At 55.7% G+C, this 27,347-nt stretch overlaps 2 protein-coding genes across 7 annotated transcripts in view; one reads left to right on the top strand and one right to left on the bottom strand.

Annotated features, from left to right (window-relative positions):
- Positions 1-207, top strand: part of SFI1 (SFI1 centrin binding protein) — a 79,496-nt gene extending 79,289 nt beyond the window's left edge. The window contains 1 exon segment of the mRNA XM_018060927.1: positions 20-207. Coding sequence (XP_017916416.1) covers positions 20-124 — 105 coding nt within the window. The 3' untranslated portion in view covers positions 125-207.
- On the bottom strand, positions 146-27,347 carry PISD (phosphatidylserine decarboxylase). 6 transcript variants are annotated; one of them, XM_018060938.1, is made up of 10 exons: positions 27,236-27,347; positions 20,788-20,867; positions 17,316-17,491; positions 5,657-6,045; positions 4,212-4,377; positions 2,734-2,970; positions 2,437-2,575; positions 2,130-2,276; positions 1,791-1,951; positions 146-1,417 (listed from the first exon to the last, which is right to left on the bottom strand). In XM_018060938.1, exons 1-10 carry the CDS (start codon positions 27,295-27,297, stop codon positions 1,193-1,195), a joined length of 1,782 nt encoding a protein of 593 aa, XP_017916427.1. In that variant the 5' UTR covers positions 27,298-27,347; the 3' UTR covers positions 146-1,192. The 6 variants fall into 6 exon arrangements, with proteins under 6 accessions (XP_017916427.1, XP_017916428.1, XP_017916429.1 ...); XM_018060939.1 differs by lacking the exon at positions 27,236-27,347 and adding an exon at positions 22,951-23,051; XM_018060940.1 differs by lacking the exon at positions 5,657-6,045 and having other exon boundaries at positions 27,236-27,291.

Genomic DNA, 27,347 nt, shown 5'->3' with positions numbered 1-27,347 from the left:
TGGCCCCCCGTCCCCCCAGGTGGAGGTGCAGATCCAGCAGCTGGCCCACGAGCTGCAGGCCCGGCGCCAGCCCGTCCACACCTGCATCGCTCGGGTCCAGGCCCTACGGCGGGCTCTGTGCTAGTCACCACATCCAGGAACAGAATGCAGAGCAGCAATGTTCTTTAGTTTATTTCAAAATGTTGCAATTAAATGAATCACTGTTCAGAAGTCTCCCACTTTTCATACAAAAATACTGTGCTACTGATACAGTTGAAAAAGTTCAAATGGCTTCTCCTGCAGGAGAAATTCACAGCATCCCCAGGAAACATGAAACTTGGTCCTCCCCCCGCCCCCCTCAGGACCTCGTACCTGTTAGTATCTGTTACTTGGGGACAGGGCTTCTAGGCACTGACAGCCCCCTCCGTCACACACCAAAGACATCAACAAGGCTCGTTTGTTTCCAGTGTAAGCCCCTGATCAACAGCAGCAACTTCTGCGTATTTACACAGGCCTGGATGTAGGGAGGGGACACAAGCTCGCCCTGGTCCCAGCTGGGCCACCACTGCAGGGGGTCAATATGGGTCCTACCAGCTCCAGAAGGTCACTCGCCAGTGTCTGCAAAGCACTGAGCCACCAGAGGCCACCCTTGGAAGCTGCTGGCAGAGTCTTGGCAGGTGACGTGTTCAGTCTTAAGTGCAAAGAGAGAAGGCAGTCTTTCCCAACAAGCAAGGTGGAGCAAACTCAGGGACAGAAAGCAGCTGCAGCACCGGCCCCGGTGTGGGGCCCACAGTCAGTGCCAGGAGGCACCTCACCCTGTGCAGGAGAAGCAGAGGCGGAGGCCAGAAAGCAGTGACAAGACGAGCAGCAAGAAGGTACCTTAACTACCGCTTATCTCAGAACGGAAATTGGGGCCAACCGAATGCTCAGCCGGGAGGTAAAAGAGCCAGTTTTTCCGAGACGTTAAAAAGTCTCCAAGAGGGACTCCATCACCCTGGCCCAGGCTTTCTCTTGGTCGGGGGGGGGGGGGGGGAGGGGCGCGGGTGGTGACAGCGGTATAGGGCATGATGGGCTCTGACGACCTTGTCTGCACCCTGGAAGCAGGGACGGAAGTCACCCAGGTCCTGCCTGGTCAGACCCTGCGGTCCCCTCCCTAGACAGCCTCAGAGGTCCCCTTGAAAAGACCCTCAGCAGCCGCAGCCATGCAGGAGGCTCAGAGGGAGCCCAGAGCCTCCCCAAATCGGATCTTCTGTCCTGCCTGCAGACTGAAGTTGAAGTCCTTGGGGGCCTCGAAGATGAGCACAATGGTGGAGCCTAGGTTGAACTCGCCCAGGTGCTCGCCCTTGCGCATGGGAATGCCCTCCTTGTTGGCGTGCGTCACGAAGCTGAAGTCGTTGTAGGAGCCTTTGCTGTACCGGGGGCTGTTTGTGTGCAGGTCCTGGGAGGCGGGGACAGAGCATGTGGGCCGTGGACACAGCCTGTCCCCCACCCTGCTTGGGAAGGGAAGTGGGGACAGGAGCTCGGGCCACGGGCCAGGGCTGCGCTGAAGCCCCTGATCTGCTGTGACCTGGGGCCGGAAGGACTGGAGGAGCCGGACCTGCCTGCTCCCCCGGACCCAGGCTCCCCTTGGGTTTCCAGCAGAAGCAAGTGCCAAGCAGGGAGGTTAATTCCCTCCCCCTGCAGCCACCTCTAGACCGGGGTGGGGGACCCGCCTTCCTAGAAATCGCAGCCCCAGCAGCTCTGGCTGCACGGGAGATGGTGCGGGGAGCCCAGAATGGCCCAGCCCTTGGGCTCTAGTGGGACCTGCTTACCCGGTCGAAGTAGATGCGGATGGAGCCCACATTGGTGGCCCCCACGGCCGTCAGCGAGAAGAAGCCGTGTTTCCAGTCCCCAGTCAGGACCACCCGCTCATTGTGGCAGAAGAGCTCCTTGATCCAGCGGGCCATGCCGGGGTTCACAGACATCAGGGAGCCTGTGGGTCAGACATTGGTACTCCCCGGCCGGCCTGCCATTCCAGATGCGGGGCAGCTGGACCCCAACCTGCACCCCCACACGCAGCTCTGCCCCCAACTCTGGAGCCCACGGGCCTCCAGCAGGAAGCAGCTGAGGCGCTCGTCCGAGGCTCCCGGGGGCAGCCGGGCCCGGCCTACCTGGGAAGTGGCGCCTGTGGGCGACGGTCCAGTCAGTGGGGGAGTGGAAGCAGTGGTAGTCCCCGGGGGCCAGGTAGATGACGCAGTGGTAGAGCTCATTCCCCTCGCGCGTGACCAGCTGGCTCCTGAAGGAGCGGTGGCGCACGGCTGTGGGCAGATGCGGGCCAGCTGCTCAGAGCCCTCTGTGCCACCCGGACGCCGGCTCCAGGGAGGCCTGAGTTGCGGGCAGAGGGTCTCCTGTCCACAGGCCTCCCTCCCTCCCCAACCCTCCACCTGCTGGCACCCAGCACCACGGGCCAGGACCCACCTGGGGGGAAGGGCAGGTCCTCTGTGGGCGTGCGGGGGCCCAGGAACGACTCCAGCGAGTAGGTGACCCCCTTCACCTGCTCCACCTCACAGTTCTTCACCTGTCCGAAGTTGAGGATCTTCCCATCTGAGGGGCTGATCTGGAAGGGTCAGGAGAGGCTCGCTGCAGGGGAGGGTGTGGAGGACAGGGCCAGGCCCCCCTGGGGGTCCAGCCTGGAAGCAGTGCCCAAAGGCACCGAGGCGGGAGGCGGGAGGCGGGAGGCGGGAGGCGGGAGGCGGGAGGCGGGTCGGGCCTTACCACACTGTGCAGGCCACACACGGGCCGGGCTTGCGGCTTCAGCTTGCGCCGGAAGAACTCGCTGAGGTTGCGGTAGTGGTGCAGGTCCTCCACAGCGGCCTCCTTCATGTTCACCCCGAAAGTCCAGATGTACAGGCTGTAGACGGGCCTGCGCAGCCAGTGCGGCAGCTCCACTTGGTTGAGGCGGCCCCAGGCCCGCGACAGCAAGCGCGTTGGCACCGACTTGTACAAGGCCACCTGCAGGTCCCGAGGGCAGGTGAGTGTGCCACGCCGTGCACGCAGCCCCAGGACCCCCCCACAGGGACCAGCTCTGAGGCCCGAGCAGCTGGGACCCTCGAGGGCTTTGTGACATGGTGGTCTCTCACCAGGAACCAGACTGAGCTTCCAAGTCTCTACACACAGTACTGGTGGGGCCTCCGCAGTGACTCACATAGCTCAGGTGTCAGCCATTTCCTGCAGTGTTCCCACCCCGTTTCTTGGCTGGGGACGGGCATACAAGGGTCGGATGTGGTCACACAGGTTGCGGTGGGCAGTGCTGCGGGCGTACCAGACCAGCACAGGAGCAGTCGGCTCTCGGTGGTCAGGCACGTCCACACTCCCAAGTGCACGTGCTCAGCCTGCCCTGAGCACAGGGGCTTTCGGGCAGAAGTGCCGGGCACTGACACCTCTACTCCAAGGGCCTCACAGTCCACACAGCCCTCCCTGCCCGAAGCTCCTCCAGGAGAGGGGACTGCACCTCAGTCAGACCCTCCAGCCCAAGCTCTTAAATCTGAGGTGCTGTTGTGGGACCTGCTTTAACTGGTGGCTGCTGCTTGCTGAACGATGCCAAGACACCAAGTCCCCAGGGTGCAAAAGCAATTCCACTCCCAACTTTAAACACCTCTAAAGAGGCACTGAGTTAGCAGCTCTTAGCACTCCCAGCTGATACCTATCTGTGGGGGTGGCCCAGGGCTGCCCTGTGTCCCTAGGCCTAATGCGCAGTGCCCCAAAGGTACCCTCAGCTTCCAAGCCTGGCGACACCCACTGGGCTGCCCAGGGCCCTCACGTAGCCCTGCTGGGGGCTCCTGGGTCCTCAAAGGCTTCCCTACCCAAAGAGGGCACACAGGCTTTTGCGTGTATGAACTGCCCTCTCGGGTTCAGAAATTTGATTCTTCTCAAAATCACCTCTAAGCTCTTTTCTGAGGCACAGGAGATGAAACACACCCTTTTCTGAATGCCCAATGTGGGTTCTTTCTAGAAACTGAGCACTGACATGGCAGGAATGCAGGAAGAGAGAGCAGGCCGTGAATGACGGGCCTTTCCCGTCACCTGTCCACAGCCCACATGACCACCGACCAGCCCAGCCCCTCCACCAACTCGCCTTCCAACAGCATCTGTTGAAGGGCTCAGGCCCCGCAGCACCACCTCTGCCCAGATAACTGGGCACCCCCCTCCGGCCTGCTGTGGGGAGGCAGGGCCGGCAGCCCCCGCACACTTACCCTGCTCACAGGCCTCCATCCCACCCGGCTGAGGGGCCTGAGGGCGCCGAGGGGCAGGAGGTAGTAGAGGACCGCCAGGGGCCAGGAGCGCAGTTTCAGGGCGGGTTTGGACATGCAGCTCAGCTGTCCCAGCCTCCGCCTCAGGGCCAGCTGAGGGAAGTGCAACCTGCAGGGCACAGGTCCGCGCACGGCCGCGGTCAGCAGGGGACCAGGGGCCCCACCCTTCCCGCCCTCGGCAAGCTCGCCTGCCTCTCCATGGAGCCGGTGACACTGGCCGGACCCCCTCACACCAACTGCACTCTGAGTCGGGGGCTGGGCTGCCTCTGACGGCGCTCACCTCCCAGTCTCTACCTGCCTGTCACCTGAGACGGCTCAGAATAGCTTCTCAACCTGGCAGGGGCCCTGTCTCGGACCTTGGGGCCGAGCACCAAGGAGGCAGTGTAGACAGCGCCCGCTGGGCAGTCCCCACCTGCCTGAGGCCGGCTCCATTCACATGGGCTTCAAGGAGAGCTAGGCTGAGCCCCCAAGCCTCTGGCAGCACAGGATCTGGGTAAATCTCTCCATTGACCAGGCCTCTTATTTCCTCACCTGATAAGGGATCGGGCCTGGTAAGATCACACATACACACGCAGGTGCACACACACACCCCTCACGGCTACTGCTCCACCCACCCTGCTGTCCCTCTACGTCACCTCAGGTTCTCTGCAACAATCCAGAGGGTGGTGGCGCTAAACTCCCTACCAACCCTCAGGCCTGCTGGGGCCACACACACCCGACCCAAGCCCCTCCTTCCAGTAAAGGTAGGTGGGCCTTCCCCCGACCACACCAGCCCCAACTCGGTACAGTCAGCAAAGGCTCAGTTTCAGGGGAGCCAGAGACCGGGCTAAGTTCTTCCTGAGTCGTGACACCGAGGCCCAGGTCGCCGCGCCACAGACCCAGGACCTAGATGCTCTCAAGGCCCCAGTGTGGGCTTTAGAGACCACTCTATCACCCACTCGGAGAATGTCCTGGTGCCTCGGTTTCATCAAAAACACTACACTCAACTGGAGCAGGAGGCTCCATCTGCGCCTGAGCGCGCTCAGAGCAGCTCGGTCCTCTGCCCCCAGCTGCTCAACCACCCAAGGAACAAAGGCAGCACAGCTGATACGAAGCAGAGAAGACGGGGAGCTGAGCCGAGGGCCAGGCCCTGCAGCTCAGCGGCGGCCCTGGAAGCGCTGCCTCCGCACCAGACCCTCCGCGATCATTCTCTCCCATCCCTTTAAAAAGGCCCACGAAATGGGAAGGGGCCAGGCCAGGGCGGACACGCCACTCCTCTGCCCCGGCTTCCTCCCGCCCACCCTGCGCTCTGCAGAAGCGCGGGGGCCAATCCCAGAGAAGCTGCGCCCGAGCGGGGCGGGGGCGCGGCGTGGACACCGGGCCAACAGCCGGCGGGCCCCCACCAATACCTGAAGCGGGCTCTTGGACTCGGCCCCCCCGGGGTGGGCCCCTCTAGCCGCGGGAGCTGGGCCCCTAGCCCCCTGCCTCCGCCGCGGAGCCGCTGGACGCGAACGCGGACCTTCCGGAGGTCGGCGCGGGGTGCGGCGGGGTTAGGCCGCGGCCGTGGGCATCTCACCATTTCGCCGCGCGGAGCTCGGGTCCTCGCCGCGCCTCTGACTGACACATGGTGGGCGGCGCAAGGAGGCGGGGCCGGCGCGCGCCTTTGTCTCTCCTCCTTGCTCCCTTCCCCCCGGGGCTGCGCTGTCACCGCTCCTCGGCCCGAGGTGGCGGCTGGGGGGACCGCGCCCCGGCTCGGTCCGGTCGAAGGCTCGGGGGCGCGGGTGAGACGTCGGGGCTGCTGCAGAGACAGGCGCGGGTCACGGACCTGCTCGGCCCGCTGTGTCCCTGGCCACCTGCCCACTCCCGGCAGGGAGGGGACTCGGCGCCGCCGGGCCCAAGCGGGAATCCGAGCCCCGCGCTCCGGGCAGGCACCCAGGTCGGCCCTGCCGCCCCTCCCTCGCCGGGACCTGACCCACTTTCCCTTTCAGGTGACAGAGTAGCCTCTGAGGGGTGAGGGCGCGGCGCTGGGACCCGGCGTCTGGCCTGCTCTGGCTCTCCACCCCTCCCTCCTCAGAAGAGGGGCAGCCCGGCGCCCTCGGGGAAACCCGCCGCCCCGCCCTCCCCTCTCTCCCGGGAGGAGCGGCACCGTGGGGCGAGGGCGCCCGGCTCGCAGCCGACGGGCAGGGGGAGCAACATTCGGCCGCCCCGAGTCCCGTCTGCCCAGCACACTGCTGACCCGCGAGCCTGGCGGCATCTTCACAGGAAGACCCACGGGGGCCCAGGGCTGCTCCCGCCCGGCTACCGAGCAGGGGCAGAGCAAGAGGCCCCAACTCGGCTGGACGTCCGCCGCCCTGGGCAAACCCACCTCGCTCAAGGAGGATGGGCAACTGCCGGCTCCCTGGGTGTCCGCGGCCATGGGGCTGGACCAGGCCAACTAAGGTTCGGATGTTCAACTGGATTTCTGCCCCATCTCAAACCAGGACGCCCATCTCCCCAGGCCACCTTCCTGAGTGGCCAGAGGGTGCCCACCCAGATTTCCTCTGCCCAAGGGCCAGGCCCAAGCGGACGTCCTGCCCACCTACGAGCAAGCCCGCCCCACCTGAGACCCCAAACTTGCCTGCTGGCTCCCAAGAGAAGCAGGCCCAGTGGGGAGATAGGCAGTTGGGGTTGAGCATGGAGCTAGGCTTCAGGACCAGGTTCACCACTCGAGCCCCATCCCCCTCTAGAAAACTGGATTCCTGGCGGGGGCTGGTGAAGTCTTGTGGGCCTGGACAGGAGCTAGACGTCCTTGGGGCAGTTTTCCTCACTGTCCTCCTGGCAGGACCGTCACCGATTCTGCATGTTTGTCAGGCACATTCAGGAGCCCACAAACAAACCCAGCTCATTCCAAAACGTCAGGCCCTCAAAGCAGATCCCCGCGTGTGCCTTTGCGTTGCATCCTCTCCCAGAGCCTCCAGTCCAGGGGCTCTGGGGGGACCCAGCCCAAGGAGCTGCTATCCTGGAGGCACTCCAGAACTGCCCTGAGGAGCCCCAAGTCTGCATGCCTCAGTCCTGTCTCGGCCACTACTCTGCCGCCTTCTCTAAAATGGGACACTGAGACCAGGGTCAGATTTTTTCTAAATCACCATCGGTGCACCCCCAAAGGCCCCCAGGAAGCAGACACAAGTTCAGCTGTCTCTCAAGCACCAACCAGCTCAGAGCTGCACAATGGCGGGAATGAGTCCCTAGAGGTCACCCCTTCTAACTCAGGGCATTCCCATTTCAGAGCCCCACTAGCCCTCTGTGCCTACAGTGGCCTTTGGAGGCCAAGCCAGAGCCTTCTCTCCCTCTCTGGCTCCCTGAGTGCAACTTGGGGCACTCAGGCCTGAATGAGGACTCTGCAAGGAGGGCACCCGGAAGCAGAGAAGTACAGACACCTTCCCTCTCTCCCTAGAGTCCCAAGGACACTCTGTGGGATAAGATGGGGCTGGGACCAGTAGGAGTTCAAAGTCACTGGGCAACCTAAGAGCCAGCCATGCGGAACGTGAGGACACAGAGTGGCTCTGGTGGGGGACGGGGACCATCTGGTGGCTGTGACCCTGGATGCCCCCGCCACCCTCACCCTGCGAGCTGGGAAAGGCAAGTCGCAGGTGCTGTCTGGGTCTCAGTCCCCTCATCTGAAAGGGGAAGGACCATTCCTCCTGGTCACCTGTCTGGAGGCTCAGAAACCCCACACCTCCATTCCCCCCAAAACCTTAGCGCAGTCTCGTCCCGCAGCCCTGGCTCCTGACGGCCCCCCCTCCCTTTCAGACCCACGCTCTGGGAGGACGGAAGGAACAGGGCAGAGAAGGCCCAACCCCAGGGCAGCAATGATGTGAGCAGGAAGGGTGGGCTCAAGAAGACCAAGTTGGAGGGGTTCACCTTTGTCAGGAGAGCTCTTCTGGGGTTCACACCCTAGCAGGGCCGCAGTGTCCCCGCCCACCCCTCACATCCTGCACGAGTCAGCCGGGGCCATGGTGTTCTGTGTGGAAAGCTCACGGGGTGCCAGACACCCGGCCTGAAGCCTCGGCAGGCAACCCCCAGTGCCCCCAAACCACGTGTCCCCGGCCTGACTTGCGGTGCACACGCCTGCTCTGTGGGGTAGTCACAGGGCAGCTGTGTCCAGGTGGGGCCACCAACCATTCCTCCGCAAGTGCCAGAGCTAGAGGGGACAAAATGTCAGAAGTAGGGAACCAAGAAAATGGATTCTCCCTGTGAAATGGGTGAGCCATCTTGGGGAAGCCTCCGGTGAAAGAAGAGGAAGCAAAAAGAAAGGTCCAGGTGCGCCTCTTTCAAGGGAGGTGCAGGGAGGCGGCAGGAGTCGTTCTTAGCTCCCCTCAAGGAAAGGAGCCTTCTCCAGGACAGTCCTTGGCACCAGCGGGGAGCGGGGCTCCGGGAAGGGCGGGTTCACCCCCTCCGGCCCGTGGTCCCGCTTCCCTCCCCACAACTGCCAGCCCCCGGCAGCACTGAGGAAACTGGGCGCAGGGAAGACCCCGAGCAGCCCGGGTTTCCCTTTTCCGGGCTGTGGGGCGAAGAGATGCTACAAGACGCGGAGGAAGTGAGCTCACCCGCCGGCCCCGTGACCCACCGTGTGGGGCCAGGGAAGCCACAGCCCGGTGAGGACCCGGGAAGGGAGCGGGGTGCTCCCCAGATCCCCGGCGGGAAGGGGTGACCACAGCCCAGGAGGCGAGGGCCCCCCGCGCTGGGCGAGGCCTTCGGCCGCGCGCGCTCACTCACCCGCAGGTGGTCGGCTCCGCTCGTGTCCGCGCCGCCCGCGCGACTGAACTGCCGGGAGGCGCCGCTCCACGGAAGCAGGGGGCGGGCAGGGGGCCGGGCTGCAGCCACTCAGGCCGCCGGGGCGGGGCGGGGGCCGGACGCCAGGCTCGGCGGCGCCCGCCCGGCCGGGGTCCCTTTAAGGGGCGGGGCGGGGCGGGGCCGCGGAGCGGCAGGAAGAGGGGTCCGCCGCCGGGCCTCCTCCGGTGCGGGCCTCGCCCTCCGGCCACCTTTTCCAGCCAGCCCGCAGAGCTGACAGAAGGCGGCGCAGCCCTCGCTCCCTCTCACACCCAAGCCTGAGGACAAAGGCTGCTTCCCGCCCCTAGCCCTCTTCTCCAGGCAGATACCCCTGACACAGAAACCCCCAGTGCAGACCAGCACAGGAGGCCCAGTGGGCAGGGCCCGCCCGCCCTGCCGCAGGCTTCCTCGCAGGCCTCGAGACCTGTGGGGTGATTCTCCTCCACCTTCCTGCCCCACTGGATGGTGGGGGCCCAGCCTGCAGGCTTCAGCACCCTACCCGCCATGCCCACCAAAACCACTCGGGCAACATGGGATGGAACGAGCCAGTTTTCAGGGGCGCACCACCACCCCTACTCAGTCACAGAGAGCACGCAGGACCACCCCAGCATCTTCTGACCATGGGGAATTCACTTTCCGGAGCAACATTTAGAAGACGAGCCTCTTCCTCTTCAGGAAGCCTTAGGGCTTGTGAGGAGACGGGCAGGGGAGGCCAAGGCCGCCTGGAAGAAGGCACAGTGGGACGCACAGCCCACACACCGCGGGCATCTTGATCCACCAAACCCAGGGCTCCGCAGCAAACCACAGCCCGGGGCATCTCAGCGGGGAGGAGGGGGAGGACAGGAGGCTCCTCCCTCAGGGACTGCACCCAACCGGACGGGGCGCCAGCAGGAACTGGGAGGCAGGGGAGCACACCAGCATTCTCAGTGAGCCTCCAGGCCCCTCTGAGCTTAGAGCTCCAACCAAGCACCACTCACGATGGCATGACGAGGAGTTAGAGCACAGAAGATGCTGATACACAATCCTAACAAGAAAATTCAGATCCGGAAACCCGGGGAGACCATCCCGGCTTCCCCACAGCCTGCAGTGCACCCAGACCTGAAGCGAGGGGGTGACAAACGTGGCCCAAGAGCCCAGCGTTCCATCCTCCGAGCCCCCGCAGCACTGCTGCTCCCCACCGTCAAAGGGCCAGCTGGGCTGCTCCACATGGACCTGCGCTCCTCTGGGATCATTGGAAACTCTCAGGCTGGTCGGTGCTTATTTAACGCGTAAACCAGCCCTGAGACCGGCGCTCCCGCTTTCTAACTTGCCCTCCACCACGTGTACCTCAGGAGGGAAATGCCTTCTGGACCATATTCCAGACAAAACTCAGCATGGTTTCTGGGACTAACAAAACCCCTTGGCAGGTGCACTCTCCCCGAATGAGGCCCCTTCTGGCCAGCCACACTTGGGCCTTCATGGCCACCTTGCCTGGACGCCCCTGGGCGGGAGTGCCACCTAGTGCCACCGCAAGGTTCTGCAGGCCCCCAGCCACTGGGCCAGAGCACCAAGGACGGCGCCCAGCCCCTCCCCACACCCTGAACACCGTGCTCTGCTGAGCCAGGGGGCCAGGGAGTGGCAGGTGTCCTCACTGCCTGGGGCTAGTGGAGGCCCCTGAGGAAGAAGAGTGATGGCCGGCGTCCCAAGGCTGGCACAGGGAGCCAGCGGCAGGTCATCAGCCTGGCAGGAGCCTGGCAGGAGCCGGGACAAGCACGGAGCGCCCTCGGGTGACTTCTTGATCCAAGGGCTTCTCACAGCCCTGCCAAATTCCCCCATGGGGCTCTCCAGTGTTTCCTAGCAGTCCCACCAGCCCGATGACTTCTCTGCCGCCCAGAGAGCAAACAGGCTGCAGGGGATAAGGCAGCCCAGCAGAAAGCCCCTCCTGCCTGGAGCCCAGCCTCGTCCATTCCCTGCCCCCTCAGGGCTCCAGGCACAGGTGCCCCCTAGGCTAGGGGAGAGGAAAGGCTGGAGGTCTGCTTCCCACCAACTGGACTGTCTGCCCATCTTAACATCCAGAGTTGTCTTCTCACCACCTGTGAGGTAAGAAGCAGAACAGCACTTACTGAATGCCCACCCCCTGCCAGCATGGGACCAGGTGTTTACACCTGTGCCATTCTTATTTCAAAGCAGCCTGTTCACAGAGAGGAACAATAAAGCTGTGACAATTACCGGAAGTTTAAAAACATGTAAAACAAGCTCCACACTGTCCAGGCTCATGGAGGGAAGGAGATGCCAAGTGCCGGCGGTGGGTGGGGGACAACAGGCTGATCCGGCTTTCTTTCTTTTCACAGCTGGAATGCCGCACCTTCCTTTTAAAAACACCAAACTGAGCCGGAACCAAGGAATTGGTGTTAACACAGGGACTGCTCCCTGAGCACCCTGAGGCTAAGCTGAGACGACAACAAACTGCATCCTATGCTCAGATGTGGACTGAAGTGTGGAGGGATGAAGTTTCATTTCACAACGTCTGCAATGTTCTTTCAGTGGCTTTGAGGGGAGTCCACAGATGCATGCAGAAACGAAGCAGATACACTGAAACGTTCACGCCCATCAATCCAGTGCTCTTCTCTCAACTTTTCTGCCTTATTCAAATGCTCACAATAAAAATACTGGAAGACACTGTTTAAGCCACAGAAAAACTAAATTCTACTACTGGGGAGGAAAGCCCCAGACCAGGCTGGCACACAGTGCCTCTCCCGAGAACCCCTCTCTGTCCACACGGCAGCTCCTCGCCTGGTGGGAGAGGCAGCCGCCAACCACCACCCTGCACCTCGGCCCCATCTCCATGGAGTCAGCTCCTTGGTGCAGGAGGAGGACGTGTGCCAGCTTCTGCTCCAAAGGCCACCCTTTCCACCCCGCCCACATGCCCACACCTGTCCTCAGGCCTGGTCAGAAAGGGACACCTCAGAAGTGCCAGAACCTGGGGGTGCGGAGGCTTCTGCCCCCAGATACCCCCCTGCGTGGGGCAGGAGCCCCTGGGGTGGGCAGGCCTATGTGCTCCCACCACACGCCTGCCGCCCGGGCCACCTGCTGGAGCACCTTTCAGCCCCTCGGTAAGAAGCACTTACGAAGGCCTGTTTCCCCGTTTGCACTTACGGAGACACGAGCGGGGTGTATGTGAAATTACAGCCGCCACACAGACGGCGCGACACACTGGGCACGGGGGGGGGGCCTTCCAGCCCTGGGCAGAGCTGTCCCCTCAAAGCCACCTCTCAGCAGAGGCCCAGGGCGACCGCCCTCCCCCCGGAGGCCAAACACCAGGCCCAAGCAGCCCAAAATGATCAGGCTCTTTGACCCTGAACCCAAAGCTTTCCCAGGAAGGACATCACGAGCTCCTGAAAAGGCACTTGGGGAAGAGCCCTCGCCTCGCCCAGCCACAGCTCTGGCTCTGAGGGCAGGTGTCCTGCTCCGACCGGGGCCGCAGGAGGGTGGGCTCCTTAGTCCGTGCCAATCAGACTGAAATGTTAAGCTGACGAGTACACTGAGCCAATACAGGCAGAGAATAAACACGTGAGAAATGTTGATGGGGACTCACACTCCGAGAAAAGCCGACCACAGAGCGTAATACAGCACGAGTCCGGAGGCTCTTCATTCCCTCCCCTCCACCTGCTCGAGTCAGAGCTCACCGGGCGTTTTTCACTCCCATCCCACATCCAACCCAGCGGTGCGTCCCGTGCACTCTCCCCTCACACATACCCAGAATCAACTGTGCAGTCCACACAGTACAATGGGCTGGCGCGCCTGACAGGGACACAGGGACACGCAGGGGCGGGGGGAGGGACCCGGGCTGGGGGGGAGGGGAAACTATCACGCACGAGATGAGCCCCAGGGATATGAGCCCCAGGGATGTACTGCACGACGGGAAATACAGTCAGCAATTTATACGAACTGTAAATGGAGCATGGCCTTGAAACTCGTGAATCACTGGACTGTACACCTGTAACCTACATTCTACATTAATTACACTTCAATAAAAACAGCATCGAGTGCCTTTCCCCTCCTCACTGCTCCCACTCTGATCTGCTGGGATCCTGTCAGAGCCTCCCAACAGGTCCCCTAACCTGTCCCCACCGCAGCCAGGACAGTCGGATCAGAACCCACATCACTCAGGGCGCACTCAAAAGACAGGCAGAGCTGGCGCCCTGGGTCCTCCCGCCCTCCGGCCTCCAGCCACAGGGGCCCTTGTTCCCCATCAACAGCGACAGGCGCGCTCTGTCCAATCCGCCGGGAAGGCTCTCCCCGCCCCTCAGGTGCCCCGGGAGCCCACACGGCTCTGAGCGGGCCCGCCTTCCTTCCTTCCCTGGTGCTGCCCAGCCCAAGACACTGTGCCCTGTACCTGTCTGTGCTTCCTCCGCAGCGTTTCAACCCTCGACATTGCCCATGTGTGCCTGCTTCTTGTCTGTCTTAGCCCCTAATAAGGGCAGCTCTCTGAGGATGGGAACTCCGGTTCTCTTCACTAGCGAATCCCCTGCAGCTCAACAAGGCCTGGCACGTGAAGGAGCGCAAAGATTTGTGGTATGGAATGAACATGAGAGGAATAATGTCTGCGACAACGGTTTCACTAACACCCACTGTGGTTCACGTACAACGATCCTATGCCTAATGGACAATGCCCATTACAGATGGCTACAAGAGGTTTAGATGCCAAACACACAGCACAGACTGCAGGCGCCCAGACCCTTTCAGACAGCAACTCCACACCCAGCATGCAGCCCAAGGGAAGGCCTATGTGCAAAGATTGGCTCAGCATTAATCACTGGTAAAAAGCACCCGTGCCCAGAATCCACCGCAGCAACAGAGTCACTTACAGTTGGTACTCACATGGAGTCTGCAAAATCATCATACTCGGTTGGTGCAAATGTGATTTCAGTTTTTGCATTGTTGAAATTTGCTGTTTGATACTGGAATACATTCTTCAGTGAGGTTGTGGCATACAACATCGTCACATACATTTCCCGCTTTATGGTTTCTGTGCTAACGACTTACTGCTTGCTGTCTAGTTCACATTTATTTCGGACCATGGAAATGGTGTTAGACACAACGCAAGTTCGAGTGATTTTCTTATTTGAGTTCAAAATGGATCTTAAAGCAGTGGAGAACACTCACAACAAAATGCATTTGGCCCAGAAACTGCTAGCAAACATACAGTGCAGTGGTGATTCAAAAAGTTTTGCAAAGGAGATGACAGCCGTGAAGATCAGGGCTGTAACGGCCAGACACTGGAATTTGACAGTGACCAAGTGAGAGTATCATCGAGGCTGGTCCCCTTATAACTACACAAGAAGCTGCCGAAGAACTCAGCGTTGACCATTCGACAGCTGTTCGGCATTTCAAGCAAATCGGAAAGGTGAGAAAGCTGCATAAGTGGGTGCCTCATGAGCAGACCGAAAATTTAAAAACTTATTTTGAAGTGTCATCTTCTTTTATTCTAACAACGACAGACCATTTCTCGACAGGATTGTGACATGCAACAAAAAGTGGATTTTATACGACAACCGGTGATAACCAGCTCAGTGGTTGGACCAGGAAGCTCCAAAGCACCTTCCAAAGCCAACCCTGCACCAGAGAGCGTCACGGTCACGATTTGGCGGTCTGCTGCCCATCTGATCGACTACAGCTTTCTGAATCTCAGTGAAACCATTACATCCGAGAAATACGCTCAGCAAATCGATGAGATGCACCAAAAACTGCAACGTCTGCAGCTGGCACTGGTCAACAGAAACGGCCCAAATCTTCTCCATGGCAACGCCTGACCACATACCACACGACCCATGTTTCAAAAGTTGAATGAATTTGGCTAAAGTTTTGCCTCATCTGCAATATTCACTGACCTCTCACCAAGCACGACTTCTTCAATCATCTCAACAACTTTTTGCAAGGAAAACGTTTCCATGACCAGGAGGCAGAAAATGCTTTCCAAGAATTTATCAAATCCTGAAGGACAGATTTTTACACTACAGGAATAAATCAATTTATTTCTCATTGGCAAAGTTGTGTTGATTGTAATGGTTCCTATTTTGATTAATAAAGATGTGTTTGAATCTAATTATAATGATTTAAAATTCATGATCTGAAACCGCAATTACTTTTGCACCAACCTAAAGATATGAAATAGGAGCAGCTGCCCCTGGACGGCACAGGTACGAACTGCAGAGGGCCACCTATAAGCAGTGTTCTCAACAGACACGCACCACAGGACTATGCAAACGGAGGGTACGGAGGGCACGGAGCCACGCACCCCAGGGGTGGCCTGTAAAGTTACACGCGCGTTTCTTACTGCTGCAGGGACGGAGGCTGGTGCCTCCAAACTCTACATTGTTTAAGGGTCAACTGTATATCTGTTTAAAAACAGAGATAGACAGGAAGTAAATACACGAAAACTAAAGCCCACGATTACACAACAAGTCATCTAGTGAGAAGCAGGGGGAATCAAGAGTGTCCTCCCCGTTTTCCAACATTCTGTCAGAGCATTACCATCATCTCTGTCATTTACGAGAGAATAAGACTGATTCACAGAAGGGGGCCGACACCGCTCAACGGGGAAAGGACAGCCTTTTTTCAGCCAACAGTGCTGGGCACACCGGACATCCACGTGAATGAAGTCAGACACTCACCTTATACGACATAAAAAACAACTCCAAATGGATCAGAGACCTAAATATCAGACCTAAAACTGTAAATTTCTTACAGGAGAGACTTCCCTTGTGGTCCAACAGTTAAGACTCCACGCTCCCAATGCAGGGGGCTGGGGTTCAATGACACACGCGATGGGGCAACTCAGCCTGTGCACGCCCAGAGCTGGTGCTCCTCCACAAGAGAGACCGGGATGAGCAGCCTGACTGCTGCCCCACTCACCGCAACGGACAGCCCGCACAGCCAACAACCAATTTACAGAGGAAGAGAGGGCGAGCAGGACTGACTTCAGCCCACCTCTTCCAGCACTAAGCCCAGCTCCTCCAGAGCTCGCGCTGCACTGGGCCGCTCTGCCCCCATGTCCCGTCACTGTCCAGAGCCCAGAGCTTATGAGCTAATTCAACCCTGTCCTCTTTACAGACAACTGTCTTTCAGGTACTGACTCACAGATGGCAGGAATTCCAGTTTTACAAACAATGGATGCTAAAAAAAGCCACTGACGTTGGTCTTTTGTGAATGAGGAAGCAGATTTCTTGCACACGCAGATTCTCTTGGGATTCCTTGGAAATGAGTGGGGATTTCCTAAAAGCAGGTGAGCAGGTCACAGGGTGGGTCAGCCTGACAGATGCTCAGGGTCAGAGGGAAGCGTGGGTCTAACACTCCGGTGGGGTCATGGGTCACAGTCTCACAAGTACTCCACTAGTTGGAAGAAGGCTATGTTTACACAGGAAGCCACCAGCGACAGGTGTGCGGCGCTCAGCACGCACAGACAGCGTGACTCACACGCTGCGCCATGGCCCCTCAGCAAACGGAGTCCGGAGGGTGCGACCCCGAAACAGACAACCAGGAAAGCGGTCTGAGTGCACGCAGCCACCAAGGCGCACAGCCAGAGCCAGCCTTCAGGACTGGGGCCCTGGCTGCGGGGGCAGCCGGGCTGGATTAATGACATGGGGAGGCTCACAGGGAAACCCACACGCGTCACCCTGAATACCGTCAAGTCTCTGCGCTCACAGGTCACGGTCTACGGACAGTGCAGGCATTTCATTTGTTAAATTAAGGGTGAAGAGAAAGCAACTGTTAAACTCACACCTTTACATTCAATTTCAGCGTTGACTGAACGTCCACCAGGAGTCAGGAATGACGCTGTGCCGCGGGAAGCCCAGGCGCGTCCCTTGAGCCGCAGCCGTCACTATGTGACGCCCAACCGCACCCCCACTTCCCGGCCCAAGAGCATTTTGAACAGTAATGGTAAAGAGACTGGACGGCTGCAGTCTGGTTCCTGGTGAGAGCGTATCCACATCACACAGTCCAGCCCTTCCGGCCCGCCCTCAGACTGAGGAAGCATGACGGCCAGGACGCCAGCCCCAGGGGAAGGCATGAGCTCCCAAGATTTCAAGAGGCCTTGGGGAGACGAGGGGTGCGTCTGAAGACAGAGGGAAGCCTGACACGACTTCCACATCGCCCCAAACCCACTGGAGACATGAGCTCCAAGAAAGCACATTCTGCTTTCTCAGGCGGCTTAACTTCGGGGCGATCTACAGAGGGACATGCTCTGGGAGGACGCAAGGCAGCTCCCCCGGTTCCTACCTCCCAGTGACCGGCAAGCTTGGGCGGGACGTCCAAGCCCAGCTTCTCCAGCTCTCGCTCCCGGTACTTCTCGTACTGCCGGTACCCTGCATAGCCGCCACCCGTGGCGACCAGAATGGGCAGGGGGCGCAGCAGGGACAAGGTGCGGGCAGGGGCCGTGTGGACTTTCCTGGCATCTGTAAAAAAACAGGGAAACGCTGAGCCAGGAGAAGGGACAGCATTGAAGCATGCAAACACAGCACCAACAGGCAGGCTAGGATAAGCCCTCAGCAAAGCTGACGGGACCCCGGAGATCTGCCAGGCAGGAGCAGCCCTGAGCCACTGCAGAGACGCTGCTGCCTCCAGAGTCTACCCAGTCAGGGCTCACGTGTCCTCCCCGTGAAACGACGACGTACCTCGACTGCCGCCACAGCTACCGAGTTTAAGATGAAAACATCAAATGCAAAGAGATCAAAGAAGTATCCCAGGTTGCCCTACTGGCTACCCACAGGGCCAGACAGGGACAGGCTCTCTGATCTCACTTTTATGACCCAGACCCAGTTCTGACTGGACACCAGTATTCTTTCAAAGGCAAAATCTCATAAGCTGTTAAAATTCAACAATGAAAGACAAATGGCCCAATTAAAAAACATACTAAGGGCTTTCTTCATGGCTCAGTGCTAAAGAATCTGCTTGCCAACGCAGGAGACACAGGTTCTATCTCTGGTCTGGGAAGATCCCACATGCCAGGGAGCAATTAAGCATGTCCGTCACAACGGTTGAGCCTCTGCTCTAGAGCCTGAGATCCGAAACTGAAGCCTGCCAGCCCAGAGCCCGTGCTCCGCAACGGGAGGAGCCACCGCGGTGAGAAGCCTGTGCTCATCACAGAGCAAAGCCCACGCAGCCACAGAGACCCGGCACAGCCAAAAACGAGTAACACAAAAAATAAGGTAAAAACACACTAAGGATATGAACAGATGTTTCTCCAGCAGGAATGGCCGGTAAGTACACGTAAAGACGCTCAACAGGCATTACGGGTTGAACTACGTCCCCCAGACCAGGTGGCTCCATGGCAAAGAATCCACCCGCCAGCATCAATTCTTCAGCGCTCAGCCTTCTTCACAGTCCAACTCTCACAGGAGACTTGAGTCCAACCCCCGGGTCAGGAAGATCCCCTGAGAAGGAAGTGGCGACCCATTGCAGTGTTCTTGCCTGGGAACCCCCATGGACAGAGGAGCCTGTGGGCTGCAGTCCAGTTCAGTTCAGTTCAGTTCAGTCACTCAGTCATGTCCGACTCTTTGCGACCCCATGAATCGCAGGAGACGACTTGGTGACCGAGCACGCACACACACACAATTTATATGCTGAGGCCCCGACCCCACACCTCCGTCACCCTTCTGGGACAGGTCTCTACAGAGGGAATCAGGTTAAAAGAAGGTCCCCACAGTGGGCTCTAGTAATATGACTCGTCCACTTACAGAAAGAAAATCTGGAGACAGACACACACACGGCGAGGAGGCCACCTGCAGACAAGGGCAGCGAGGTGAAGGCAGCGAGCGAAGACTGGCACAGTGAGAAGAGGGGTTAGGATTTTTTTGGTTTTCTTTTTTTCTGGCCATGCCGAGAGGTTCGTGGGGTTTTAGTTCCCAGACAAGGGATTGAATCTGGGCCCTTAGACAAGTCCTAACCACTGGACCACCAGGGAATTCCCTGCTGTTTCTTTTTTTAATGAGCAAGTATGGATGTCATTAATCTCTTCCATCTTCTGATTATTCCTAAAGAACCCTTACTACTTAACAACTAAATAGTCTACCTCTGACCAGAAAAACTTGTCAGAAAGCAAGAAACATTTTTTTCCCTCTTTCTGGATTATCTGGTGAGGAGAGACCTGCTGTACACAGCCCCATGGCACTAAGCTAGCGCCCCAGGCTGGTGGGTCACACCCTCCTCAGTGCTTTGGCTACATCGGTCCTTGCTTCAATTATAGGCCTCTTTCTCTACAGGCTTTCTTTACTCCTCTAACAGGAAGCAGGAAGCAGGGGTGCCCTTCACTCCTGCCTGCCTCCCGGCCGTGTTTGTCGCTTTATAAAAGCAGAGTTTTTCTGCAGATCTGCGACATTCTGACTTCATTTCTGAGGCTCCCCTCCATCCTTCAAGTTGAGTCTTACATGTTCCCACAGGCAAGTCCTACTTAAGTAACACTCAGATGTGCCCCTATTTAACTACCTTAATAATAAGCCTTTTGTTTTTATTCTCATTAATCATCTCATTTTATTCCCAAGGTGTGATTACTCGGCAGTCAAAAACAGCTTTTGGTACAACAGAATAAAAAGGGTATCTAGATAATAAAAACAACACACATTTTTGTAAAGATTCAACCAACTGCTTAAAAGATCCAAAAGGTTCATAATCCAGTGCTGAGGTGGGTGCGGGGAACCGATGTGCTCATGAGCCTTTTCTGCTCAGGAGGGGAGACTGGGACAACCCTCTCTGAAGAGCAATTTGGTCTAAATACCAAGTTATAAAACACACAAACCTTTTCAGGCAGCCATTCTAAGTCACCAAATTTATTCTGAGGATGCATAAAGATACATTACTACCGAACTGTCTATAATAGAAAAAGAGTTCAGTTCAGTCGCTCAGTCGTGTCTGACTCTTTGCGACCCCATGGATGGCAGCACGCCAGGCCTCCCTGTCCATCATCAAGTCCCAGAGCTTACTCAAACTCATGTCCATCGAGTCGGTGATGCCATGCAACCATCTCATCCTCTATCGTCCCCTTCCCCTCCCGCCTTCAGTCTTTCCCAGCATCAAGGTCTTCTCCAATGAGTCAGTTCGTCACATCAGGTGGCCAAAGTATTGGAGTTTCAGCTTCAACATCAGTCCTTCCAATGAGTATTCAGGGTTGATCTCCTTTAGGATGGACTAGTTTGATCTCCTTGCAGTCTGAGGGACTCTCAAGAGTCTTCTCCAACACCACAGTTCAAAAGACTAGGAGCAACTAAAATGTCCAACACCAAATGGTACATTCAAGCAACGGAACACCACATATTCACCCAGTAAAAATAATCGGATAACAGCAGCTAAAGCTTCAGGGGTACCTATGGGGCAGGGACTCTAAGCACTTCACAGGCACAATTCCATCTGAGTCTAACGACAGCCCTGTGAAATAGGTGCTGCGTCTGTATGAGTTTGCTGATGAGCACGCTGAAGCAGAGGCCAGCACCGTCTCTACCTGCTGCTGGTGCCTGTGCTTAGTCGCTCAGCTGCGTCCGCCTCTGCAACTTCACAGGCTGCAGCCGCCAGGCTCCTCTGTCCATGGGATTCTCCAGGCGAGAATACTGGAGTGAGTTGCCACTTCCTCCTCCAGAGGATCTTCCCCACCCAGGGATCTAACTCACATCTCTTGAGCCTCCTGCATTGGTAGGCAGATTCTTTACCACTGTGTCACCTGGGCAGTCCAGTCTTTTGTAAGTAGTAAATTGCTACTTACTTGTGGAAAAGGTTCTGAGAGATGGCTTCCTCAGGGACTGAAGGAAGTGGCTCAAGACAACATCTTCACAGTGAGGACGCCTATAATCAAGCAAAAAGGAATCATTAAACATTTTTTTAATTAAAAAAAATTAGAGGATCAACTGCCAAAATTTGAATACAATCTGTAGAGTCAATAATACTACTGCATCCATTTAATCTACCAGTTTTGACCACTGTACAGTACTGTCGTTTTATAAGAAAATATCCTTATAGGAAAAGGGCTCAAAAATTTAAACGTAAAGGGGCACCAAGTGTTTCAGCAGAAAATATATACATATAGACACTCACAAAAAGAGAAAAAGGAAGAGAAGGGAGAATGATAAAGCAGATATAGCTAAAATACGGGGAATCAGAGCACAGGGCATTTGGAAATTCTCTGTACTATTTTCATAACTTTTCTGAAGTCTAAAACTTTTTCACAAAAGAATTACTCTTTTCTTAAGACCATGATAAGCAGTAAAGCTGCACTTACACAAAAAGCATATGTTTCTTCACCACAAAAGAAGAGCTGTGCACAGCCTTGTAGCCTCAAACTCCTATTAATTAAAGAACCTAATACAGTGGCTGAAATTTTAAATTTTTCTCTTTTCGGGCCGTGCCACGGAGCCTGCAGGACTGAACCTGTGCCCCCAGCAGTGGAAGCACAGAGTTCTAGCCACGGGACCAGCAGAGAATACCCTGAAGTTTTAAACTTTAAATGTTTACCCTGGGGAAAGAATGACGCAAACAAATCAGGCTGAGCTACTCTAATCTACTTTGAGTCTGGAAGACTCAACTTGTTTGGAATTTTAACATTATTATTTGTGGCTACTTGGCCACAAAAGCTACTTTCACAGGGTAAAAGGGTTTTCAAGCATTCTGAGGAAAAAAATGACCATTTTCATGGCTTCAAGCTGTAAGGAAATAGTATTTTATTCTTTGTCTCTCTTCATTTCCTCTTTACCTAGGGAAATAGGACACATCCCCAGTGCAGTAAGTGACTGTGCGAGCAAGGAAAGCACTGATGAATTTTTCATGAACAACCGGCTCTCTCCTTCATCAAAGAGCAAACACCCCACCTTCAATTCAGATAGCACTTCAGTTCCCCCAAATACTGACCTGAAATCTAAAGCAAAGAAACTATGTCCTTGTTAGTAAGGGTTTCTTTTTTTCCTTCGGAGTCTTTTATGAAAGCAGAAATTCACTCTATTATAATTGTCTAAACTGCTATTTTTGTGGAAAATAGAATGGCATTTATGACTTTCATACAGTAATATTTACACTCATGGATTCTTAGTAGTTACGTCTTACATAAATATCCTGTGAACATGATCAGATTTAAACGCCTTCATTTACTCCTGTGAAACTTCCTTGACTTAGTGACTCTCGCAGCATGGTGCCAACAGGGTGACTCTGACTCTCCTACAGGCGACCGAGATCTGCGTGCAGAACAAGGCTGGGACCTTGACCGTCACCACCCCCTTGGAGGCCAGATGGACGGACAGCTCCTACCACAAAGGAGGGTGTGTTGCAGTAGGCGAGTGTTCTTTCAGAGTGCACAATGCTCATCTCTTGGACTGGACACTCCCACTGCGAAGGCGAGCGCCCAGAGCCACAGTGTAAACTCTGGCTGAAGGCTGCATTGTTGCGCGGCGCACACTGCTGCATTGTGCGTCCAGAACTGCTGCTGAGCCCCCAACTCAAAGCATGCTGCAGGCTGCTGAATAAGGCCTTTCCTTCCCTCCCCCCGGCGGGGGGGCGCTGCTTAGGGGAGGTGCAAGTGGGAGATCAGGGCTTATCCACTGTAACCCGATGCACAGCACCCAGGCAGCTGGTTTGCATTCAGATCTTCCCAAGAACAAAGTCAAGGTCTCGCCATCCCCTGCTGCAGCCCCAGCTCCTGGAACAAGTGCCTGGCAAATAGCTCATTGCATCAGCTTGTCTTTCATCTCTGGATCATTCTTATTCTCATATCAACACCACACTTTTTCTGATCTTACAACACTGCCCACGCCACTGCGGGCGTGCAGAAAGAGCACTGTTCACTGCTTCACTTCCTCGCCTTCCCGTCTCTCCGGGCTTCTGTTCCTACCACATCGCCTCCTGCCGAGGTCACCTCTTCCACCTGCCAACCCCTACTCACATTTCTTGGACCTCGTGTTATTTGACCTCTCAGCAGCATCTGTCACAGGTGATCTCCTCCTTTTTTTTTCCTCCAACTGAGGTATAACTGAAATGTAACATTATATTAGTTTCAGGTGTAGGATATTATTCCCTATTTGTATATATTGTGGAAGGATCCCCACAAGAAAACTAGTTAAACATCCCTCACCATGCATGTTTGCAGATTTTTGTTGTGATGAGAAATACTCTCTTAGCAACTTTCAAATACACAAGACAGTACTAGTAACTATTGGCCCCACACTGTACAGTGAGTGCCTGGGACTTAGGTGTTTTGTAACTGGGAGTTTGTCTCTTTCAACGCCTTCATTCACACCTTGCCCCTCTTGAAACACACATAGCCTTTGGAACCCTGGTTTTTCTGTCTGTCCAGCCTCCCTAACTTCAAACAGCTGCCATGCCTGAGGCTCAGACACCTGCTTTGTCTAGGCTTCGCCCTAGAGATGTTCACACAGTCTGCTTTTAAACAGCCAGATACAGAGGACTCTCCTCACGGCTACTTCAGAGGCCTCCAGACCATATTTCAACCTGGCTACCCAACATCCTCACTTTGAATCACCTCAAACTGAGTTTGTCCAAAACAGATTCCCAACCCTCCCTCACTCCCCTTCAACAGCTCCATCCCCCAGAGCTGTCCATCTGTGGCAGAGATTAGCCAGCCAGTTATTAAATCCACTTCCTCTACCCAACAGATGAGATTTCCTAGAAGTGAGTTCTAACCACTGTGAGAACCATTCAGACTCCCCAGGTCCCCTCCCGGCCTGTTAGATGGAGGCAAACATGCAGATCCTGGGCAGCCATGTGTTACGATGGCAAGAGACAGGCCCTCAAATCACACTGCCCTCCCGATGAGAAGTGGCCTGGACTTACATGATAGAGACAAAAACTTCCACTGTGTTAAGTCACCAAGATGTTAAAATTTACCTGTTACCGTAGCAACGCTGCTATAATTAATACACCACCCCAGACAAAACCACAACTCCCCCAGTGCACAGGGGACTCCTTTGCAAGTCCGTCCTTTCTCACTGTCCACATTCAATCCACTGACGAGGCACGAAGCCCCCACTTTCAAAATACACCCTTATCTGCCTACTTCTCTTCTCTGGCCTGAGCCACTGGGTCTGCTCCTGAAGAGCTGCACTAGCCTGGTCTCCCTGCTTGGCCTCCATGTCCCATTTATCACAGAACATCCAGACTGACCTTTTCAAAACAGACCCTACATAAGTGGCCCCCTGAACCCCAGACCTCCTGCTACTTCCCCTCTCCTCACACGTCCACCCCCACCCCTTGCACACGCACGCCCCTGCAATGCTGTCTCCGCTGGGCACACCCCTCCAGCTGGTTCAGTCCCTCCTCACTCAATTCTCTGCTCAAATGCTTCCTCCTGACCACAAGCCCAAGAGTTCTCTCTTTGGAGCGCTAACTCCTTAATTAACTTCCTTTATTTTTCTTCTCACTACCTGAAATGAACTGATTTTATATATATTCACGTTATTTCTGTCTGTACTTGTCGATGAATACAGGGGTTTGTCTGTCTTCCCCCTGGACCTCAATCTCAACAGCGAGATTAAGCTTCAGAAAAATGAACTGCTAGGTTCAATCACATCTACCTTCTGTATGGTGAACCCACGTGCACCCCCTGCAAGCCCACGATTAAGCACTTAAGTCTGACTCTGGGGCTCAGATCTCTATTCCGCCACTTGTTAACTAATTCTAAGCCTCAGTTTCTCCACCTCTAAAAACAGGACCTACCTCATTAGGAATAAATGAGACAATCACATAAAACCTTAATCCCAGGCCCTGGTATCTAGCTACATATTACTCTTATCAAAAGTAACACAAGTGATGTTCAGCTGGCACACTGGGGTGGCCACATCAACTGTGACCCCTGTTCACCCTAACTGGTCTGTGTCCACATTCATAGTTTTAAACTATGTTTATGATTTATTTATTATTTTTGACCGTGCTGGGGCTTTGCTGCTGCGAAGCTTCTCAAGCTGTGGGGAGTGCGAGCTACTCTCTCGCTGTGGTGCCTGAGCTCCCAATTGCAGCGGCTTCTCTTGTTGCGGAGCACAGGCTCTAAGGCTCAGCAGTTCCGGCTCCCCGGGCTCCAGAGCACAGCTCGACGGTTACCGCAGGTGAGCTTGCCTGCTCCACGGCCTGTGGGATCTCCCCAGAACAGGGCTCAAACCCACGTCTCCCGCATTGGCAGGCAGGTTCTCTACCACGGAGGCACCAGCGAAGCCCAGTTTTAAAGTATCTTTAACATATTTAGTAGTAACACTACCTATAGTCCTTGCGTCCCTCCTGCTTTTTAGAGCTGTGACAAGTTCTCCTGAAAATGAACTGGCAGGTTTCTTAAGGCCTATTCCATGTTCTATCTCGTACTATTTAGCCGTGTTCCCTCTCGCTTCTACTAAACTGTAAAGTTCTTTCAACGCAAGGCCTGTTATCTTTTAATTCCTCTCTTTTCTCCTGCCCTCCCCCCTCCCCCTGATCCCTGGCACTGTAGTTGACAGCGGCAGGAATGTCATAAATGCTCCTGAAGAAAGGCCTGACACGATCATGCACCACCTAGGTACTATGTTCATATGTGCCTGAACCAAAGAATCGTCCAGAGCACCCATAAAAAACACAGTTGCCAGGGCCCCAGCCTACACCTACCGAGCCTGAATTTGGCAGCATTGTGGGGATGTACCTGGAAATCTCTTTTACTAATAAACACCCACTCCATTCTTTTATCAAATTTAGGAAACATGGCCCTAAATTATCATTTATAATTACTTTCTCTATTCTCTCACCTGTCATATATATCACTCAGTTACTGGAAAACTCTGCAGTATGAGGCTTTCAAATATATGTCTCACAAACAGACACTGCTTTACTTAAAAATCATGGAAATGTTATCTTTTGGGGTTTTTTTGCATCTCAATATAGTTTCCATCTGGATATGTAACAGCTTTGAAAACTGAATTACTGTACCCAAATCCTCACCCCTCCTACACAGTGGACCTAAATCCAGCTGTCTCTACCTATACTGGTACCAAAGTTTCGACTTTTTTCCCTTTTTAAATGATAGTGGGTGAAGTCATCTTCCTCACCATCGTTAAAAAAAAAAAAAAAACACATGAGAGTCATTTTTTCAGTCTTTCCAACTTATGACACATTTTACTACTGATTCATAAACAGCACACCTGGCACCAATAAAACAACGGAGACCCTCTTGTTCAAATCCTAACAGTCACCACCACACTGCGGAGCCCTCTCCTGAGAAGTTACACCATTTCTGAGTAGTTAATAATAGGAGAGTGAAGCTTTCCTGTCCAGGGCAATGACATTTTCTGTTCCCTCTCACCCCGAAACCAGTGTCTCTACTTCCCAAAATTATAGCTCAAGCTCTGATTCACGCTGACAAAATGAAGCCAGTCCGAAACACGAAAGTTGTGGGTCTCACAATCTTAGCTCTTCGAAATGACACCGAGCAACAGATTCTGAGTTACAGCAACCAACACTTTAATCCATTTTCCGAGAGTCCAAATGCTCCCATGCTAGTTCTTACATAAGCTATTTCGAATAATGAATGTCCTCACGGTGGGCAGCCTGAAGGAAAGGTCCCTGCGTGAGACACAGAGGTACCTGGGAAGGAGTCTCAGCTCTGCTGCTACCCGGCTGGGTGGAACTGAGCAAGTCCTTCCGTCTATCAGGGCCTCGACTTCGCCAAAAAGAAAGGGCTGGATTTATGACCCCTCTAACAATCTAAGAGTTGACGGTCACCAGGGTAACCGAGACCCTATTTCCATCATGGACTATTTTGAGATTACGGAATCCTACCCTCTCACTTCAGAGTCCAAGAATCCAAAGTGAAAGCCGCCCAACTCCCACTCCAGTGCTCTTCCCACATCTCGGCGCCCCTCCCAGCAATACGACTCCCAGAGAAAGAAGCGTCCAGCCCTGCCTCGGCTCTAGTGGCGGACACGCAGCCCATTTCACCTGGTTTAGAGGGTGCTTGTTGTTTATATTTTTGTTTTTTTGTCCCTTGTGGAGTGGAAAGGACAGAGAGGTTTAGGCCAGACTCGGACCGTCCTAGGCGGAGGACGAGCCCGAGCTCGAGGTGAAGGTGAGTGGCTCCGTCTCCACTCGAGCACTCCTGAGGGCGAGCCCGCGACAGAGAAACGACTCCTCTCTCCAGACCCCGGCTTGGCTCGGGCCGTCCCTCGCCCCGAGGCAGGATCCCCGAACAGTTGTACCTGCTCCGCCACGCGACCCCGGGCAGCCACCTCAGACATCTCTGCCCCACGGACGCCGCCATCTTGTCTCCTCCTTCTCGGCGGGACACGCCCCCTTTTACACGCGGGTCGC

The sequence above is a fragment of the Capra hircus genome, chromosome 17, assembly GCF_001704415.2.
Source record: "Capra hircus breed San Clemente chromosome 17, ASM170441v1, whole genome shotgun sequence".
In the NCBI taxonomy this organism is placed as follows: domain Eukaryota; kingdom Metazoa; phylum Chordata; class Mammalia; order Artiodactyla; family Bovidae; genus Capra; species Capra hircus.
Note: the sequence above shows the minus strand (reverse complement) of the source record. Positions and strands in the feature narration are given on the sequence as shown.

Bases quoted from the DNA above. Each gene is read 5' to 3' on its own strand.
- PISD (XM_018060938.1), bottom strand. From the start codon at position 27,297: ATGGCGGCGTCCGTGGGGCAGAGATGTCTGAGGTGGCTGCCCGGGGTC. The intron at 17,492-20,787 runs GTAAGTAGCAAT...GTTTTTTTACAG, and splicing joins TCTCAGAACCTTTTCCACAA to ATGCCAGGAAAGTCCACACG. The intron at 4,378-5,656 runs GTATTGGTGGGG...TGTGCCCTGCAG, and splicing joins AGTCCAAGAGCCCGCTTCAG to GTTGCACTTCCCTCAGCTGG.